The following is a 19,494-nucleotide window of genomic DNA, read 5'->3' as shown; positions in this document are numbered from 1 at the left end:
GGTCATCCTGGGGAAAGTGAGCCAGGGAAGTAGCTCTGAGTTCTGTCAGTTCTGTCCTGCTCAAAACCTCTGGCAGAACATCTGCTCCTGGGCCTGGCTATTGCATCGAGGCAGGGAGGGCAGAAATCCCTGCTTTTCCAGCTGTGGCTGGGCCCATGCAGGGGACGGTGTCTTGTGAACTTACAGGCCTGTCCACAGTGAGGGACCCCAACCCTGATGGTAAAAAACTGCAGGCAGCCGGGCGCCTTGCTGAGGCAGAGGCAGGTGGGTCTCTGAGTTCAAAGCCAGCCTGGTCTACAGAGTGAGTTCCAGGACAGCCAGGGCTACACAGTGAAACCCCATCTCAAAAAATAAAAATAGAAAGAAAGGAAGAAAGAAAGGAAGGAAGGAAGGAAGGAAGGAAGGAAGGAAGAAGGGAGGGAAGGAGAGATGGAGGGAGGAAGGAAGAAAGAAAGAAACAAAGAAAGGGTGTGCAGTCACCTAGAACCTGCAGAGCAGAGAGCAGATGCTCTCCTTTTTCCTTTTCCTCATTAAGGGGGTCGGGATGGAGAGTGGGGGCTTCTGCCTGGGTAAGGACTGTACTGCAGTGTGATTCCGCCACCTACAGATGACACCCGGTTTCCTTTCTTCAGTGTGACAAGCAGACGTCAGGTATCTACTGCCCATCTGCTGGGAGAATGCTGGGTTAACAAGTGCACATCTTGGTCAAGCAGCTCCCGAGTCTGGCAGAGGGTCCCCCCCCACCCCCCGACAGCTAAATCTCCTCACAACGGGGAAGAGGAGGAGCAGAAGAGCCACCGGAGCTGTCCATGGCAGGAATGAAGTGATAACTTTAAAAAGAATGCCAGGGCCATAGTTCCCCAGGGCCATGTCACTCTAGGATGGGGCTACAGGGAGCATGAGGAGCATTCGGTCCAAACGCTAAGGTCACAGATGGAAACCATGGCCCAGAGGAGGGAAAACACCCATCCCAGTCGCTTAAGGAGAGGGGCACAGGGACCCTCCTCCCTTCATGACACCCAGTCACAGAGCACCCAAAGTCACAGACACCAAGTCATAAGTCAGTCGGCATGTGCCTTGTTTTGAGCCCTTTAGCATTACAAATGCACAGTGTGCGACCCATCCTGGGGCAGCAGAGTTAAAAAACAATTGTTCGAGAACGATTCATTCCAAAAATATAAAAAAGGTGCATGCATGTCTGTCTCCCCAAGGTCTGCCCTGCTAAAAACTACATCTGCGTAAGAATCTAGTTTGCATTCCTTTTTTAAAAAAACATACAAAAAGCAGTCATCTACAGGCAGTTTCCCCAGATTTTCACAGAGTGAAATGATCCTCTCCTTGATGATGCCATCACGTTGTGACCAGTGTCTCCAGAAGCCTGCGAAGGAAAGGGGGGTCATTAGAGGCAGAAGCTTGCTCTGCTGTAACGACCTGTGTGTTAAATTCGAGGTGGAGGATGTGATGCTGGGGTCCAAATCCCTCCTCAGTGAGGGATGAAGCCAGGGCTGATGGGGGGCGGGCACAGTCCTGGGGCCGTGGGAATATTCAAGACCAAAGTCGGCCAGATATTCCAAGGAGGCAGACTCCAGGAATAGGAAAGGCCTTCTCAAGCCCTAAAGAGTCCCAATATGGCTGTACGGTGGTGGTAAGCATTTCATTCCAGGAGGCCCACAACCCAGGGCTAGCCAATAGTGCATACTGTAGAGGGAGCTCAAGATGTGGATGTGAACCACGTTCTTTTTTTTTTTTTTTTGGTTTTTCGAGACAGGGTTTCTCTGTGTAGCTTTGCGCCTTTCCTGGAACTCGCTTTGGAGACCAGGCTGGCCTCGAACTCACAGAGATCCGCCTGGCTCTGCCTCCCGAGTGCTGGGATTAAAGGCGTGCGCCACCACCGCCCGGCAATGAACCACGTTCTTATAAACGATATAAAACAATACATATAATCACGTATATCATGCATAATAAAAAAACTTGAGTATTGGAAAGACAACTTGTAAGATCTGATTTCCCAGCTTTGCTGAAGTCCTATGGTTTCACACGTCCATGTTTTTCTCTCTATGATGACCTACAGAGACCGTCACCCCCAGGGCCACTTCCTCAGTGATTCCTTCCTTTCAACTTCCATGGTGTAGACTCTCCTGCCTCGTGCCCATTGCGCGCCCTGGACTGTGCTGATGTCTGTCATCTCTCTGTACATGCTCTCTCTTTTTAAAAACGTATCGATTTATTATGTATCCAGTGTCTTTTAATTATGTTTACAGTGCTCTGTCTGCATATATCCCTGCAGGACAGAGGAGGGCACCAGATCTCACTACAGATGGTTGTGAGCCACCATGTGGTTGCTGGGAATTGAACTCAGGACCTCTGGAAGAACAGTGAGTGCTCTTAACCTCTGAGCCATCTCTCCAGCCCTCTCTGTATATTCTCTACAGAACTGATGGAAGGCAGTCCAACAAAAGCAGTCAAAAGGATCAAGGGTTTAGAACCACAGCAAAATCCTTCTGCTTTTAAGAATGTCTATCACAGATGGCTCAGCAGCTACGAGCACTGGCTGCTCTTGCAGAGGACCTGGGTTCGGTTCCCAGCACCCACAGGGCAGCTCACAACCATCTGTAACTGCAGTTCCAGGGGATCCAATGCCCTCTTGTGGCCTCCACTGGTATTAGGCATTCAGGCAAATATTCATACACATAAAAAATTTCAAAAATAAAAGAAAGTCAATTATACTTATTTCTAATTCTTCCTGTTCTATCAGACCTTGCTGTTCATGATGGCAACTCTGAAACCTGTGAGAGGATCATGCTGCCTTCTGGCTCTAGTGAGTGGTGTGTGTGTATGAGTGTGTATGTATGTGTGTGTGTGTGTGTGTGTGTGTGTGTGTGTGTGTGTGTCCGTGTCCCACTTCATCCACCTAGCACAGTTGTGTGACTTGCTATGGCCAATGATCCATCAGCGAATGTGACATCACTTTTGAGCGGAAACTTGAGTGAGACTACGCACACTTCCTGCTCCTCCTGTCTGTCATAAGAACGGACATGATCCACACTGGGCCGCTGCTCCGACCTGGTTTTGATTGGGAAATCAGTGGGACAAAGTCACAGTCACGTCTCTTATGCCACAGGGAGGGAGACAGAAATGACTTGGGATGTGTACCATGTTCCTCACAGGAGGTCGGCTGGAACTGGGGAGTGGAGGCTTTTGTATCTGCTCAGATCGAGGACCGTCACCGTGCTGTGGGACTGAGCCTCTCCGATGGCATTGGCCGCGTGACAGTGGTACACCCCCTCATCTTCCTTCCTCAGAGGGTTGATCTAGAAACACAACGGACAAGTTTACAGGCTTGCACACGGCACGCATCGCACTCAAAACTGACAACCTTCTTCAGGTTCCTTCTTTTCAGGCAGGCTCTCAAACTCACTATGTAGCTGACGGTGATCCTGAACTCCTGATCTTCCGGTTTTCACTTCCCGAGTGCTAGGATGAGAGGTCTGTGCGACCACGCAGGGTTTCTGTGGCGCTGGCAAGCCAACACTGGGTTTCCTGGGTATCAAGCAAGGACGCCACCAACTGAGCCACACCCCAGCATGTACCCAGTTCACACCGACAGAGCTGCATGGTTGTTGCTTTTCAGAATCTGACAGGCCACCTGGTTTCTTTTCTTGCCATGGAGACGGGCACACAGCGACACCGCCTTCTTAGGGACGCTCCTGAAGGGCCAGGCCCTTGCTGTGGCTCCAGCTCCCTCTCTACCTGTGGCCTTAGGCAGGGGCATCAGCTTCTTGTGGTTGTTGTCACAAATAGTTCCAACTTCAGCAGCTTAATACAACACCAACTTATCAACCTTCAAAATGGGTCCAGCAGGCTCAACTCAGGGTATGTCCGGCATCCCTACACCTTGAGGGGACAATGTGTTTTCTTGCCTTGGCCAGCCTCCAAGGGACACCAGCACCGTATGGCTCTGTCCCCTGCCTTCAGTTCAGTTACGGTGGGAGCACCTCTCTCATCCTGCCGTCCCTTCTGCCTCCTTCCTCCTCATACAGACTCACCTTTAAATTAGACCGACCTGGGTAATCCATTAAGTTTCTTGTGACCCTAACAGCATGTGACTTACTTGCAAGTCTCCCTAGGCAATCTCATCTTAAAGCCTTAACGCCCACTTGCCACATAGGGTAGCCTATCCACAGCTGGGCACTGGGACATCTTTTAGGGCCACTGCTGCAGATCACTTATTGGGGTGGTTTGAATGTAATTGGCCCCCATAACCTCACAGGGAGTGGCACTATTAGGAGGCATGGCTTTGTTGGAGTGGGTATGGCCTTGCTGAAGGAAGTGTGTCACTGTGGGGGCAGGCTTTGAGGTTTCTTATGCTCAGGATACCATCCAGTGTCTCACTCGAATTCCTGTTTCCTGCAAGATGTAGGGCTCTCAGCTACTTCTCCAGCATCATGTCTGCCTGCACACTGCCACGCTCCAGCATCATGATGATAATGGATGAAACCTCTGAACTCCTCTAAAGTGAGCCACCCCAATTAAATGTTTTCATTTATGAGAGTTGTCACGGTCATGGGGTCTCTTCACAACAATAAAAACCCTAACTAAGATACTTATACTCTTGGGAGCTAACAAACCTGCCCCGCCTACTCCAGAGGGTCCAGTGGGACAGACAGGGACAAGCTGGAGCTGGTGGCACATGCCAGTTATTTTGTGGGCTGGAGCAACAGGTTAAGAATTTGAGGTTAGCCTGGGCAACTGAGTGAGACCTTGTCTCAAAATTTTAAATGTTTAAAAATTACATTTATTTACTTATTTTGTGAATATACACATATATATGGAGACCAGAGGACAGCTTGCAGAAATCAGTTCTCTCCATCCTCCATGTGGGTCCTGGGGATTGAACTCAGGTCAAGCACCTTTACCCACTGAGCCTTCAAACTAAAAATTTGCCATCAGCCTTCAAAATAAAAATTTGAAGTGAGGTCCTGGGTTCGATCTCCAGCCAAGCCAAAAGAAAAGAATAGGGAACAGTTTTAAAAGCATAACATGTCATGGGAAGACAAAGGGTGGTTTGTTGATAATATCCAATAATCTGAAACACTCACCAAAATCCAGGATGTGGTCTCATGGTCAGAAGGGCCCCCACGCACCTGGACAGCTATATTGACATGGTCTCCGGGCAATTCCTCCAACTCCTCAGTGCCCTCAGGAGAACCCACGACCTATGTGAGGCAGAGAAAGCATGCACAGTTTAGAAAAATAATTCTGAGCCTGGCTGACCCCCCCCCCCCCCCAGGCCTCTGGCCACCTGCATCCTCCCTGAGACTCCAAGGCAGAAATCCAAATGCCTGTCATTCTTATGCAAATAACTCAGCCGTCTTTTAAATCTGTGTCTATTAAGTCTGTGTCTGTTTGGACAGCGCCACCTGCTGGACAGTGAGGTTGCCAACTTCGCCAAAGGGTGGAGGAGGATGGGAATAGCTGTGGATTTCACAGTCCTTATCAGAGCTGGCGGGACAAGGGGTCAACTAAACTTGTGACCTTTGCCAGTCTCAGAATTGGCCCTCAGTGTTCAGGACATGATTGAGTCTCGGTCACCAGTCTGTTTATAGCTCCGTGCCACAACAGAGCAGGGTCTTAGGACCCAGCAGCTGTTAGTACGTCCCTAGCAGAGCTTTCTAAGGCACCTAAAGTGACCAAATGAACAAGTGGTATGGGAAGGAATACAAGCCCGCCTTCGGAGAGAGCTCTAGGGGGGCAGCTTTGATGCATGGGGCTGGAGTATCTTTGTCTAGTCCTCTGGCCCACATACAAACACACCTAAGGAAAAACTGTTCACCACCCGCGGGTCCTTCTGTTTCATCCTTCTCTCCCACGCTCACAACAGGTGCGCATGCACACAGGCAAACGTGCAAATGCTTGGAGAAATTTACCTTCTTCCAGGTGATGACCGGCGTGGGCACAGCCTTCACCTCACACGAAAGGAACACTTGAGCCCCGGTGACATTGTGAACATCTCGAGGTGGCATGAGGACCACAGGAGCTAGAAGACAAAGGAACCATCCTTCACCCTGGCAGGAGTCCAACCCTGACCTCTGAGGGCCTGCAGCAAGTCCCTCGAGGAGGGAGTAGTGGGTCCTCTGAGGAAGTATACTCCTAGGCCTGGGATCTGCAGGTCTACCTTTGTTTTTACCACCAGAAAAACAGAACCAAAGGGGAAAAGTGATGTCCAGATGTCCGGCGGTCAGTGGTGGAGCTCGGGTCTCAACACACGCTCTCCCTGAGTACCCCAACACCTCAGCTACCATCTGTGTATTTATTGCTGGCTCCATAGCCCCTGGCTGCTTCCTAGACTCTCACTCTAACTGTGGTTCATATAAGTGCCCGTGGGGGATGGGGTCCCGAAAATCTGGTGACAAAGTTTTCTGAACACATGATGGCCAAAATTTAATTCCAAGTCAAAGAGGGATGAATCTGGGGTGCTCTGATAGTGCTCACACATGTTGTATCATATAACTTCATGGCAGTTTTGACTTCAGAGCCCAGGAGCTCTGCACCATAAATGCCATCCATTGCGCCACACCCCCTAACCACACTGTCGGACACACCCCTAACCACACTACCGGACACACCCCCTAACCACACTGCCGGACACACCCCTAACCACACTGCCGGACACACCCCTAACCACACTGCCGGACACACCCCTAACCACACTGCCGGACACACCCCTAACAACACTGCCGGACACACCCCTAACCACACTACCAGACACACCCCTAACAAATCTGCTGGACACACCCCTAACGACACTGCCAGACACACCCCTAACGACACTGCCGGACACACCCCTAACGACACTGCCGGGCACACCCCTAACAACACTGCCGGACACACCCCTAACCACACTGCCGGACACACCCCTAGCAACACTGCCGGACACACCCCTAACAACACTGCCGGACACACCCCAACACTGCCGGACACACCCCTAGCAACACTGCCGGACACACCCCTAACAACACTGCCCGACACACCGAGGACCCACGCCCCAAACGCCTCAGTTCAGATTCTAGACAGCCGTGTGTGATGAGCTGCGGCGGTTTGTGGGAATTCTTTGTTTTATTTTTACCGTGCATGCTCTCTGCTCTTACAGAAACATGACCGACTTACAGAAAACAAAGCCTTTTTTTTTTTTTTTTTTTTTTTTTAAGATTGGGCCTCTTTAGCCCAGGCTGACCTCAAACTCTCTACGTAGCCAAGGATAACTTCAAACTTGCGATTCTCCTGCCTCCAAGTCCTGAGTGCTGGGATTACAGCTGTTGACATCAGTTGGCCTGTGGGGCTGGGGGTTAAATTCAGCGTTTTATGCACACTAAACAAGCACTCCAACTGAGGCACATTCCCAGCCCTCTTCTGCCAGTTTGTACTACGTAATATTTATATGAAGAGGTTCAATAAAAAAAAAAAAAAAAAAAAAAGCCGGGCGGTGGTGGCGCAGGCCTTTAATCCCAGCACTCGGGAGGCAGAGCCAGGCGGATCTCTGTGAGTTCGAGGCCAGCCTGGTCTCCAAAGCGAGTTCCAGGAAAGGCGCAAAGCTACACAGAGAAACCCTGTCTCGAAAAACCAAAAAAAAAAAAAAAAAAATCAACTTTGGAAAGTGTTGAAGATACCCTACATCCGGCAGTATGGATGTCAGAGAAGATTTCGTTCTTTTTTAAAAGAATTTTAAAAAGGTTTAACTTTCTGTGTATGTTTGTTTTGTCTCCACGGATGTCTGTGCACCATGTGTGTGCCCAGTGCCTGCAGAGGCCAGAAGAGGGTGTCACATCCCCTGGAACTGGAGTTACAGAGAGTTGTGAGCTGCCATGTGGGTGCTGGGCATTGAACTCAGGACCTCTGGAAGAGCAGTCAGTGCTCTTAACCCCTGAGCCATCTCTCCAGCCCCCAAGATAGAATTCTTTATGTGAAGATAAACAAGCACACCATTGCATTAGGGTACAACACTGCTCGTACCGTCAGTGAATGGTAGAAATCATACATACACCAAAGAACTGTGCTGTGGGATGGTCTGTATGTCAAATGTGTTGCTCTGATTGGTCAATAAATAAATCACTGATTGGCCAGTAGCCAGGCAGGAAGTATAGGCAGGACTAACAGAGATGAGAATTGAGAGAACAGGAAGGTGGAGGGAGACACTACACATGACAAGCAGTATGTGAAGATGCCAGTAAGCCACAAGCCACGTGGCAAGGTATAGATTTATAGAAATGGATTAATTTAAGATGTAAGAACTAAATAGCTAGAAGCCTGAGCCATTAGGCCAAATAGTTTAAATAATATAAGTGTCTGTAGTTTATTTTATAAGTGGGCTGTTGGACTGCCGGGACTTGGCGGGACCCAGAGAGAAAACTCTCCAGCTACAGAACTGTTTAAAGTGTATTTCTCTATGATTTATTACCAATGTTTGATGCGTATTTGCATGCTTACTTTATAGACTCTGTACTCAGGGTTACCTAGGGATTTTTCAGGTCCTACAATGGAAAAGCTTTAAGAACCCTGAGGGGTGGTGTCAAGTTTCCAAGGGCAGAGACACTTTTCTGCCTCTGTGTAGAGGGGTTTCAGTGAAGAGGGACTTGGGGTTTTGTTTGTTTAAGAACCTGAGAGCCTGCAGCACAGGTTAGGTTAGACCCTTAGCTCACCCTTTGCACGGTGCTTCTTAACTCACTGGGGATCTGTTCGACTAGCATCGTCTCATCCAGAGGTACCTCGACGCCCTGGCCTTCCCTGTGCTCAGGACTTACTGCTCCTACTTTTGCCCCAACTCCACAGGAGGATTGACTACCAACCCTACAGGCCTAGCCACACAATCAAGTCCTAAACAGGGTTCTGTTCATATTTGACCAGCTGCATCACAGCTGGCCTCGGGGGCCAGGGGTCTCTACCTAGTCTCACCCATACCAGACAGAAAGTCCAGCCATGAAGTCTGGCAAGGTGGAGGCCTGGCCAAGGGAAGGCTATCAGCTCTTGCCTCTTCTCTGGTGACTTGAGGAGACCCCGGCTTCCCCGGGCTGTAGAGTGAACCAGTCATGGAAGGAGAAAGCCATTACTGCGGTAGCTTGACATGTAAGCAAGAGTCGGGCAGATGTGGCAGACAGATCACTAGATGAAGAGAACATGGCACATAAAAGAGAAATACCACCGTTCTGGAGCCAGCAAACCGAACAGTATGGTAGGGCCTACGCCCACTGGGATCCGGCTGCAATAAAACAGCAGAACAAAGGGAGAGAGGCAAGGCTGACCGCGGTGAAGGATGCAGCGGCGGAAGGCCACAGAAAGGAATCACAGATGGTGTGGGCCGCCCTGTGGGTGCTAGGAATCAAACCCGGGTCCTCTGGAAGACCAGGCAGTGCTCTTAACTGCTGAGCCAACACAGAAAGGAGACTGGTATGGGCCCTCCAGACACAGTGAGGGCAGACCTGAGCATTTGCATTCCATACCCCAGGAATGGAGCGCTCACTGCAGAGCTGGGCCCCTGGAGGGCTCTGTGAGCAATCTCATTCTCATGGGAGCGGGTTTTTTCCTTTTTTTTTTTTTTTTTTTCCGAGACAGGGTTTCTCCGTGTAGCTTTGGAGCCTGTCCTGGATCTCACTCGGTAGCGCAGGCTGGCCTCGAACTCACAGAGATCCTCCTGGCTCTGCCTCCCGAGTGCTGGGATTAAAGGCGTACACCACCACCACCCGGCTGGAGAGATGGCTCAGCCATTAAAGGCTAGGCTCACGACCAAAAATATAAGAGCGGCTTCTTTCCTGCCGTCACCACCTGATGTTGCCGGGGCTGGAGCCCTTGGTACAATGGCTCTCCGGTGAGTACAGACTGCCTGGCCCACGCCAGGCCACCTACCCCTTTCAATGAGCCACGCTTTCAGATCTGCCCACGTGACTGCTCTCTAAAGGGATGTCCAAACCCACACCCAGGAGTGCAGCCGGTGCTCCGGGGAAGAGAGCCCCCCAACTTCCAACACGCCCTGCAGCCACAGACCCACACACGGGTTGTCTGGCAGAAGCCCCATCTGCAACAACAAAGAGGGGCTAATTTATTCCCATCCTCCAGCCGGCACCTCCTCACAGCCACACAGGCGAGTCCAGCTGCAAGCCCTTCCACCCACAAGCCTGTCCCCAAACTGCTGTGGGACAGTCATACCGCCCCTGACTCCAGGGCCATCAATAGGTTCCAGAGGGACGCTCCGTCAACGTGTTTCACTTCCCTTCAAGTAAAGTCATAAATTTTAAATGAGACTTCATCACTTCCCTTTCAGGGCTAAATGAATAAACCAGTAAATCACATTTCCTCCGCACTCCTCGAGTCTCCCTCTCCCTCTCTTTCAATAACTACAATTAAGAAGGACTGTCTAGGGAAGGCTGCCCTTGCCACCGCTTTCACGGCAGGAAACACCATTTCTTTTACAAAGGAGCCCCCTGCTCTCAGCGTTAAAGCAACATTTCCCAATACATTTATTTATCTATAAATTCGCATGCTGCATACAGCTCGTTCTGGTGCACGGATCCACGTTGAAACCGATGCATACGGCTGGGAAGTCACCGTTGGAAGCAGAGCAGTGCTGTGACCTTGAAAGGTTTCCTCAGGCTGCCTGTTGTCAGTCATCTTCTTTTAATTTCAATGTATCTGGCGTTAAATTTGTGTTCTGGGCCATAACCGCTCTGCACGGTCAATAACAATCACGGTAATAGCAAGGATGCCACAGCTAAGGCGCTGTGTCAGTCGGCTGGCTGCCTACAGCTCTCAACGCCCTCCTTTCCAGCAATCTTAACGCGCGCCAGCAGGGGGAGCTGGCCAGGGTTAGCCCGACCTCAGTGGTGGGAGGTGGGATTCCTCTTTCTGGTTGTGCCTTTCCCCTAGAGGACTCTTCTGCCTCTCACACCAGCCCTGGAAGGGTGGCGTTCTAGCTCCCATTTTACAGCCAGGGGACTAAGGCTTAGGAAGGTGAAGGGCCTGGAAGAACACGGACTCAAACTCCCGCCACGGTTCCATACCATTCCACTCTATTTTTGAAACTGAGACAACTGTTATTTTGGGGGGGGGGGGCTCCGTCCCAGAAGAAGAGAGAGAGCATCTCTTCAGAGACTGTGTCAAGGGTTCCCAGGCACAGTGGTTTGCCGGGAGGCCCTCCCAGCGTACAGGGTGTAGTCACGTAGTCACAACCCATGTCAAGTCAAGGATACAGAGCAAACTCACCCGAGAGGAGAGTCAGGTAGGGGATCCAGGCGCCAGCGACCCGGGGAACCACACAGGGGACAGCCGTGGATTGAGACACTACCGTGAAGTGCTGTGTAGTCGGGAAGCCCACGAGGGGCTTGGCACCAGGGTTTAGTGGGGGCTGATCACACAGGGATTGAATTATGAACCAAAGTCTCAGATCCCTAGATGGGTGGAGAAGTGACCCCCAAAGCTTATGTGCTGGAGGCTGCGTTCTTAGAGTGTTATGGGGTGGGGGTGGTAGTGTAACTGCCCATTCAGGAAGTGGAGCCCAGCAAGAGGTCTTTAGCTCACTAGAGGTACTATTTCAGAGGGGACTGTAGGGTTCTGGTACCTTCTATCTTCGGCTTCCTGGCTTGGGAGGTAAGCCACACACTCCTGCTGGGCTGGGCTGTTCTGGCCAGGGGTGAAAAGAAAAATGCGGCTATGGATTCTGGACTGGGACCCCCAGAACCTGGAGCCAACAGAAAGCCATTCTGTCATGGTCACTGCGTTATTCATGGTGATGAAACATCAACATGGACCACCCTCCGCCTTTCAGGCAGTGAGCCACGCCCGCCCCTCAGTTCTGGGAATGGTTTCCTTTCCTCAAGTCCAGGCTCTCAGAAGCCAGCCACAGGCCACCCTTGCCAGTTGATCATTCTGAAGTGACAGTCTCAGGCCCAGTTATTTGAGCTCTCTTCTGCACAGGGAGGAAACATTCCACATATCACCTCCCAGCCATGCCCACCAGAGACTCCCCATAACACTAGCAGGACATCTCTGGTCCTCACACTACTCAAGTGTGACAGCGGGGTGCTCAGTGACTACCAGAGCCTGGAAGAACGGTACGGTGGGCAGGGAGGGCTTAAGGAAACCCACTTCAAGTTCTGTCTAGGCTGTGTGTCCAGTGTCATGCTTCAGTTTCAGCTGTGGCTTCTTCAGAATGGACACAGGCGCCCATCTGCCTTGGGACCTGAGTCAGTCCACGGCTGGCTGGCTGGCGCTGTTCCTATTAGGTCTGTGGCAAGACATTATAGTGGAAGGGCAGAATGGAAGAAAGCTGTTCACCTAATAGCTGCCAGGGAGCAGAGCGGGGAACAGAGATGGTTCTTGGGACAAGACTTCCTCGAAGGCACGGATGCCCACTTGCTTCCTCTAGTGGGGCCCCACCTCCCGAAGACTCCACCAACCCCAATAGTGCCAGAGCTGGGGACTAAACCTTTAATACACAAATCTTCCCAGAACACTTCGTATTTAAGCCATGACATGCCCGCTGCCTGCCCTCCACAGCGGAAGTGAGGAACAGTTGAAGACCCCCTGCAATCTGCCCCGGTGTCCTAAGGAGGGACCCAGGGACACAGCAGCTCCTGCGACCCACAACAGACCTTTCTATTGTACTGTGTTTACAGCTCTCTGCTGACTTCTGGTGACAGGTCCTATCTGATGCTACCAGAGGCCATGACCCTCAACCCTCAGGATCTCCAGAGTTCAGAGGTCCTGCAGTGGTTCCATGCCCTGCGGGCTAGGGATGGATGGCAGTGATCTTCAAAGAGCCCAGGACATAGCTTCTCACCTCAGTGTTGTCAGGGCCACCATTATCCTGGGAGGAGCAGGGTTTTCCTTCCCATCTACCTTTGGCCGGAATAAAGTGACTTTTCAGGAGGGCTGGCGGCTCCTGGCCGGTCCAGTCTTCTAAATGGATCAGTTCCATCTTTCTAAGTTTTCCCTGCTCAGTACTTGCTTTCTTCTCACGCTCACAGCAGCCCAGGAAATCCAGGATGGCACGGCTCCATCCATTCCAGGGCTAGACAGGAGGTCACAGTCACTCAGCTGCGTGTGGTCAGAGGATGTAGGGACCACTGCATAGGCAAAACAGTACCGGGGAGACTCAGCTGCCTGGGAGTCCAGGTGCTGTCAGCTGCTGCTTAGGCGGGCTGTGAACCATTGTCTGCTTGAGAAGAGAACACTGCCCCACACCCTCTGGCATGCAGAACATAATGATGGTGTCTGTGTCAGCTGTGTGGATCTGCACAGATCAAAGGACCTGTATTATTATTACTGCATGTCGTAGTCTGTCTCCCTACCCCTTCCATTAAATGGGTCCTTGGTGGCTGAATGAAAGATCGTTCTACATGCCTCAGAGATTTAAGTTAATGGTGTCATGGAAAGCAAGAATAGCCAAAGTCATCCCCCAGGACCCTATCTGCTTGTATTAAGACACACACAAGCAAAGAATTTAATGATCAACGTGCCGAACAGGCTTGATAATTTATGCTTATAATCACGGTTGGATGTGGAAGGAGCCCCAGCTTAATCCCACTGCCTGCAGCCTGCGACTCAAATCCCCTCCCTCGGCATTCATGAAAGGCTTTGGAACACGAGGCCCCTTTCTTTGTCCCTCTCACAAAGTGGCATTCACCGCCTCTTCTGTTACCTGGTAACACGTACCTCGGGCTTCTAAATGGAGCAGGAATTCCAACCAAGGTGAATTTTCTAAGATTCAGGAGCTCAAGCTCTCAGAGAAGTTGCTAGGGCTCAAAGGCTGGAGCCGGATGGCAGGGATCTGTCAAGAACCAGGCAAATGGACCTGGGGCCCTGTCTCAGCTGGGGCCAGCCATGCAGCTTCAAGAAATCCCCTTTGGTGTGCCTCAACGTTCCCTTTTATTAAGGCAGTGGTTCTCAACCTGTCGGTCGAGACCCCTTGGAGATCGAATGACCCTTTCCCAGGGGGTCACCTGAGACCATCGGAAAACACAGATATTTACATTACAAGTCATAACAGTAGCAAAATTAGAGTTATGAAGTAGCAATGAAAATAATTTTATGGGTGGGAGTCACCACAACATGAGGAGCTGTGTTAAAGGGTCGCAGCATTAGGAAGGTTGAGAAGCACTGAATTAAGGGGATAGGTAAGACCTCTCCCCTCCTTCTGGTGACTGCAAAAATCCAGGACAACAATGCATGCAAAGCAATGTTTAACAACAAAATAGTCACACATACGTCTTCCATGCACAAGGCTCAAAGGACGCTCTCAATACTAGGCAGCGGGCAATTCTGAGCAAAGGCTTCTGGGAAGGGCAGCATCTAGACCCAAACGCTGTTTGCCACCACTGTCCCATGGAGGCATCACTGGTCTCCACTGGGAAGGAGCTAATCAATATATGTATGAGTCCTCATCCCATTAAAGCGGAGGTACCTGGGTGCTGGAGGAGTCTTGTGGGGGAGCTGAGGAGGAGTGACTGTCACCAATACTGAAGTAAAACTGTCTGTTTCCCTTCAAACGGGGTCCCCTGGGGCTTTGTTAAAAGTGCTCCCGCTGTGTCTTTTGAATTAAAGATGGCTTCAGGGCAGCCCAGAATGAGGTGCAGCCAGAGTGGGAAACAGCTCCCTGTGCAGGAGCCCATGCCTCCCTGAGCTACAAGGCAAGGACCACACAAGCTTGTGAAGACAGAGGTGACAAGTAGAGAACACCAGGTCTCAGGTGGGTGACACAAACCCTGGTGGAGAGGCCAGCTGAGCTCAGGAGTGCCACTAATGAGGGCCTGGAAATTGGCTTCTGAATTGCTCCCTTTGGCTCGGAGGACCTCTTTATTCTCCAGGCTGGAGCCCAGGGCGGGGCTCAGAGCCCATAGATCAGAGCCGAGGGGCTGGCACATTTACTTGTCATTTGGTAATTTTCAGTGAATTAGGGGTGTGGGTTTTCCATCTGCCATCTGTCTGTACTCTGGTAACCATAGCAACCACCATCTGCCTGACTTAATATTATCAAGTCCACTCCTGAAAGAGTGCTGGACAAGGGGTTGGGACCTGGGAGGTGGCAGCCTTTCGTGGACATCTTGGACAAGTCCCCTGCTTTCTCTGGGTCTGAGTCTCCCTGCATAACAACAGCTTTGAGCCACATGCCTTGAAGGGGTCTTTCTCCCAGGAACAGAATGCCACCCCGGGGAAAAATTCCCCGAGCCCATCAGCACTGAGAAGCTTTGGGTGGCCTGGTCAGCATTTCTTCTGTGTCCTGTGCGTGTGCCATTAGTGCTACCTGTCTCAGACAAAGGGAGCTGCCTGTGAGCCAACTGCTGAGAAGGCAGATTGTAAAGACAGAGACAGAACTACCAGAAGGAAAGACGGGATGGTGTCGGTGCCTCGGGCACAAGCATTCCACGCAGAGAGGGGCATCAACCATGCCCCCCTGGGGCCGCTGTGGCTGAACAGGAAAACAACTGGGCTTAATGTCACTGGGGGAGCCAGGAGCTACCCAGGAGTAGCTCCCCCCGCCCATCCACCCCCAGCCAGCACTGTCCTCCATTGGAGCCTGAACTAAGAAAGAGCCATGGTGACTTTTCTGTGTAACCCAGAAAAGGGCCTGCTTCATCAGCCTCTTATTGTTTCCCTGTCTAGCGGGCTTCCTGCCCCATCGCCAACAATCCATCAGAATCCTGGGTTTGAGCACATTTCCATGGAATGTTTGGAGGGAGAGGAGAAAAACAATACCAAGAACTATTTAAGGCCTGGGAAAAGAGCCACCAGGTGTCTTTCCGGAAGCTCTAACTTGGGCATTTGGTGTAGACTTCATCTCCCAGCTCAGGCCAGAAATCTCGAGAGGCCTGAAGCACAGGCCGCATGGCAGCATCCCGGGGACCAGCCAACCATCACACTTACCACACTTACCATCCAGACAGACTAGATGGGTTGTTCTCTGAAAGCTCCTGGCCATGTCAAACCCACACACGGGCAAACCAGGCTAGCTTTTCTCGACATCCATAATCACTGACTGATGTTTTGGTTTTAAAAAAATTACCCAGGACAGTGATCAGTTAGGGCATCAGTGGGTGGGCAAATGTTAAGCTTTGAAGACCCTGTCAACTGAGAGTTTTTTTACTTACTTCTTAAAGCAGGACACTTCAAATTACGTGCACTTCAGACTGGGTCTGCCTCTTTTCACAGCTCAAGTTTCCAAAGGTCTCCACCGCTAAGGATGGAAGTTGCCTGAGGGCCTTAATCTGGGTCTCACTGGATACCCAGTATCCTGGTGCTCTGTCTTGGTGACTCTTCAATCCCTTGTGTGACTTCTGCTCTCTGGGAATCCTCACCTTCCCTTCCTCTCTATTCAAACAATCCACTTGGCGCGGGAACCACTCCAATCCCCATTTTCAAATAACTGCAATAGCAGGTTCTTAAGCATCCACATCCCTGTTTGCTCTAGGGCAGGCAGGGTGTAGATTTCGCCCCAGTCTCCCCAACATGAAATTAAGATGCTAAATACTGTCCCTTCAGGGGAGACTGAGGCCCCGGTGGTGTCGTCCACTTCTGTGCAATAAAATTCTTTGTCCCACACCTTAGAGCATTGGGTTCCCGCTTTTTCCATCTGCCCGGGCCTTTCGGGGTCAAACCCCACTCACCGAACTCGCAGGGGCCATCGCGTGCCTTGTGCAGGTGGCCAGGGTGCATGCGGGGTGCGTGCCGGGCGCGCAGACGTAGCGCGCAGATGCTGGAGTAGGAGCGGCCGTCGGAGCCGCAGACCGTGCCTCGCTGCGCGCACACGCAGAGCCCGGTGCCCTCGGGCGCCGTCCCCGCGGCGCGACTCGCGCACACCAGACCGGGGCCACAGCGTGCGCCCACCCGTCCCCCGCAGCTCGCGCCCTCTGCGCCCAGGCAGCGCGCGCAGCAGCCGCACTCGTCGCGCGCGGCGATCCAGGGCGCTGGGCAGGGCGAGGGCACGGGGCAGCGATCCAGCCGACACGGGCTGCACTCGGGGTGTCGTCTGCCCGCGTCGCGGAGCCCGAGGCCCCCGGTCAGCGACGGCAGCAGCAGGAGCAGCAGCGGCAAACGCGGCATGGCCGACTCCCGGACGGACGGCAGCAGCGCCTCTGCTCCGCTTAGCGCTCGGCGCGTGCAAAGCCACCGCGCCCGCCCCGCGCCCGCTGATTGGCCCGGCCCGCACCGCGGGGCGCCCCTCGGCCCGGGACCGACGCCGCGCGGCCCTACCGGCGCGCCGAACTGCAGGGAAGTCTCCAGAACAGCTCTGCCACCTCCGGATTGAGCGGTGGGGATGGGGGCGGTGAGGTGGGGGAGCAGCCCGGTCCAAACGACAACTTGTCCACCAGTCTCAAATGTTATGACTCTCAATCCTCCCACCAGGATGCCCTATTTTATTTTGCTCTCTTTCCAGTTTTGTTTGGTAAAAGGAATTTCTAGTTTAAGATGTCAGATTTTTTACAAATGGATGGCTAGATTTCCCTCTCAGCTGGAATCCCAGTTCCTCAGCCCTGTTCCCAGAGGCTGCTCTGGCTATCAGGTTCTTGGGTATGTTTTTAGGAATTTTCTCTGCCTGTACTACCCTGGGTGAGCACATAGCCCAGTCCCCTCATGGAAAACACCCACTGACTATCCGCACGACTTCACACTTGGGTTTTTCTGCCTACAGAATTTCAGGTTTCCCACCTTTTATCATCTCTGAAACCCAGTCTCTGGTCCAAACAATGGGAGCACAAGTGAAAAAGCTGTGTGCTCTCACGGGTGTTTTTTAACGCTACATACAGCCGTGCACCTTACGGCTGACAGCTAAGAATGTTGGGATGGGGTCCCGCAGAACAAGTGTCAGTACACCTATGGCCTAGCGGGTAAAGCATGTTAAAAAGACAGGTTCCTGCTGTGCGTTATACATGCAGGCGCCCAGCCAGGCTCTGAGCACCTCATCCCAGAAAAAGGGGCCCTGTCGCTGGACATTGATGTGTGGCTAGGGGGATACCCTCAAGGGAGAGGAGAACTTACCAACCGGACTCCCCAGGAGCCCAGGAGCCGGCACTTACTACCCTTGAGTTGGCTCTTTCGTATATTGTTGACTTACTTCTAGAGATGAAGGAAGCCTCTCCGTGCCTGGGACGAGCTGCTGCAGATCTCCTGAGTTGCATCTGTTTTCCTTTCTTAGCCCAGTTCTGCCCAGTTTGCAGTCTTCTGGGGGAGGTCCTTATCCCTGAAAGAAGCCCCTGTGGAGGCCGCTTTGTGTGGTGAGCAGAGCAGAACCCTGTGGCCGGGTCACTCTAGCTCTTACCTTACAGTGGGCACATAGAGCAGAGACGGTCAGGTGCCTTGGAGAAGGGAGGGGAAAATGGTGACGAGGAGAATGCTGGGAAAGCTCTCAGCACATGGAGTACTAACGTTCCATTCACCTCAGAGACTGCTAGCTTTACCTGGAATGGCCTTTTACCCCATTCACACCTCCTGACTCCTAATCCCATCTGTGACTCTTTCCTAAGAAAATAATTGCTCCATCTGAAGGTTCCATCCTAGAGTTGGCCACTGCATCAAAAAATTGGAAACAAGCTAATTGCCCATGGGCAGGCCATGATTAAGTAAATTATGGTCCATCTGACAATAGAGAACTAAGCAGACACTGAAAATGAGCAAGAGGTAGGCTCATGGAAATGCAAAGATGTTTATATGTTGCTTGGTGAGCTGGCCGTTATAAAATGCACATCTATGTAATGTCATATGTGCACATGAATGTGGCAACTGCTGAAAGAGAAAGGAGAGAGAGAGAGAGAGAGAGAGAGAGAGAGAGAGAGAGAGAGAGAGAGAGAGATGGGGGGAGTGTGTTTAATGCTCTGGAGGAAGCACAGTGTTCATGCAACCAAGCAGGGTTTGGAAACAAAAGCGATAAACTGTTCACTGCCTTTCAGGGACAACCTTCCCGTAACTCCATGCTCTCTAATGGCTCATCATTGTCCAAGCAGACAGTAGTCTGCTCCAGATTGAGTGGGTGCCCTGTCAGTGGACGAGTTCAAGGTGAACCTTGGTGAGCATCACGGAAGGAACCAAGGCATTAGGAGTCAGAAGAGGTGATCTGAAAGTCCTTCACACTGAACCATCAATCCCAAGGTCCAAAGCCTGGCTCTGAGACCAGGAGGAACCAGACGTGGCAAATGTATACAGAACTGAATTTGTCTGCTTTTTATGCAGACGCTGAGGGAGCAGGCACTGAATGATGTCACTGTGAAATTCATGTGTGCTTAATGCAGGTTGGGATATACAATTCCACAGAGGCGCATTTACATACGATCTACATTCCTTTTAAATGGTAGGGAAAGCATTATGTATGCAGAATGACCCTGAGAATTAAAGAAAAGGATTCATTTTCCAGCCCTGAGCCTGAGGCATCAAAGTCTGAGTGTGTCTGGGTGGAGAAAACATACCAGGCTTTGAAGATGCTCAGCTCTGTCTCTTTTTAAAATTGCCCCAAGTCCA

The 19,494-nt window shown here is 51.6% G+C and overlaps 1 protein-coding gene across 1 annotated transcript; it reads right to left on the bottom strand.

Annotated features, from left to right (window-relative positions):
* Positions 1-1,057: 1,057 nt before the first annotated feature.
* Igfbpl1 (insulin like growth factor binding protein like 1) lies at positions 1,058-17,156 on the bottom strand. Its single transcript, XM_052718252.1, has 5 exons — positions 16,650-17,156; positions 5,928-6,037; positions 5,100-5,216; positions 3,154-3,311; positions 1,058-1,378 (listed from the first exon to the last, which is right to left on the bottom strand). The coding sequence occupies exons 1-4, from the start codon at positions 17,083-17,085 to the stop codon at positions 3,162-3,164; spliced, it is 813 nt and encodes a 270-aa protein (XP_052574212.1). The 5' UTR covers positions 17,086-17,156; the 3' UTR covers positions 1,058-1,378; positions 3,154-3,161.
* Between the last annotated feature and the right edge of the window lie 2,338 nt (positions 17,157-19,494).

This window comes from Peromyscus californicus, unplaced genomic scaffold, assembly GCF_007827085.1.
Source record: "Peromyscus californicus insignis strain IS unplaced genomic scaffold, ASM782708v3 Scaffold_5__1_contigs__length_169319896, whole genome shotgun sequence".
Lineage (NCBI taxonomy): Eukaryota > Metazoa > Chordata > Mammalia > Rodentia > Cricetidae > Peromyscus > Peromyscus californicus.
This window is presented reverse-complemented; position numbering and strand designations above follow the sequence as displayed.

Coding starts and splice junctions, on each gene's coding strand:
- Igfbpl1 (XM_052718252.1), bottom strand. CDS start 17,085: ATGCCGCGTTTGCCGCTGCTGCTCCTGCTGCTGCCGTCGCTGACCGGG. Junction 6,038..16,649: donor CGATGGCCCCTGCGAGTTCG/GTGAGTGGGGTT, acceptor TTTGTCTTCTAG/CTCCTGTGGTCCTCATGCCA. Junction 5,217..5,927: donor CGGTCATCACCTGGAAGAAG/GTAAATTTCTCC, acceptor TGCCTCACATAG/GTCGTGGGTTCTCCTGAGGG.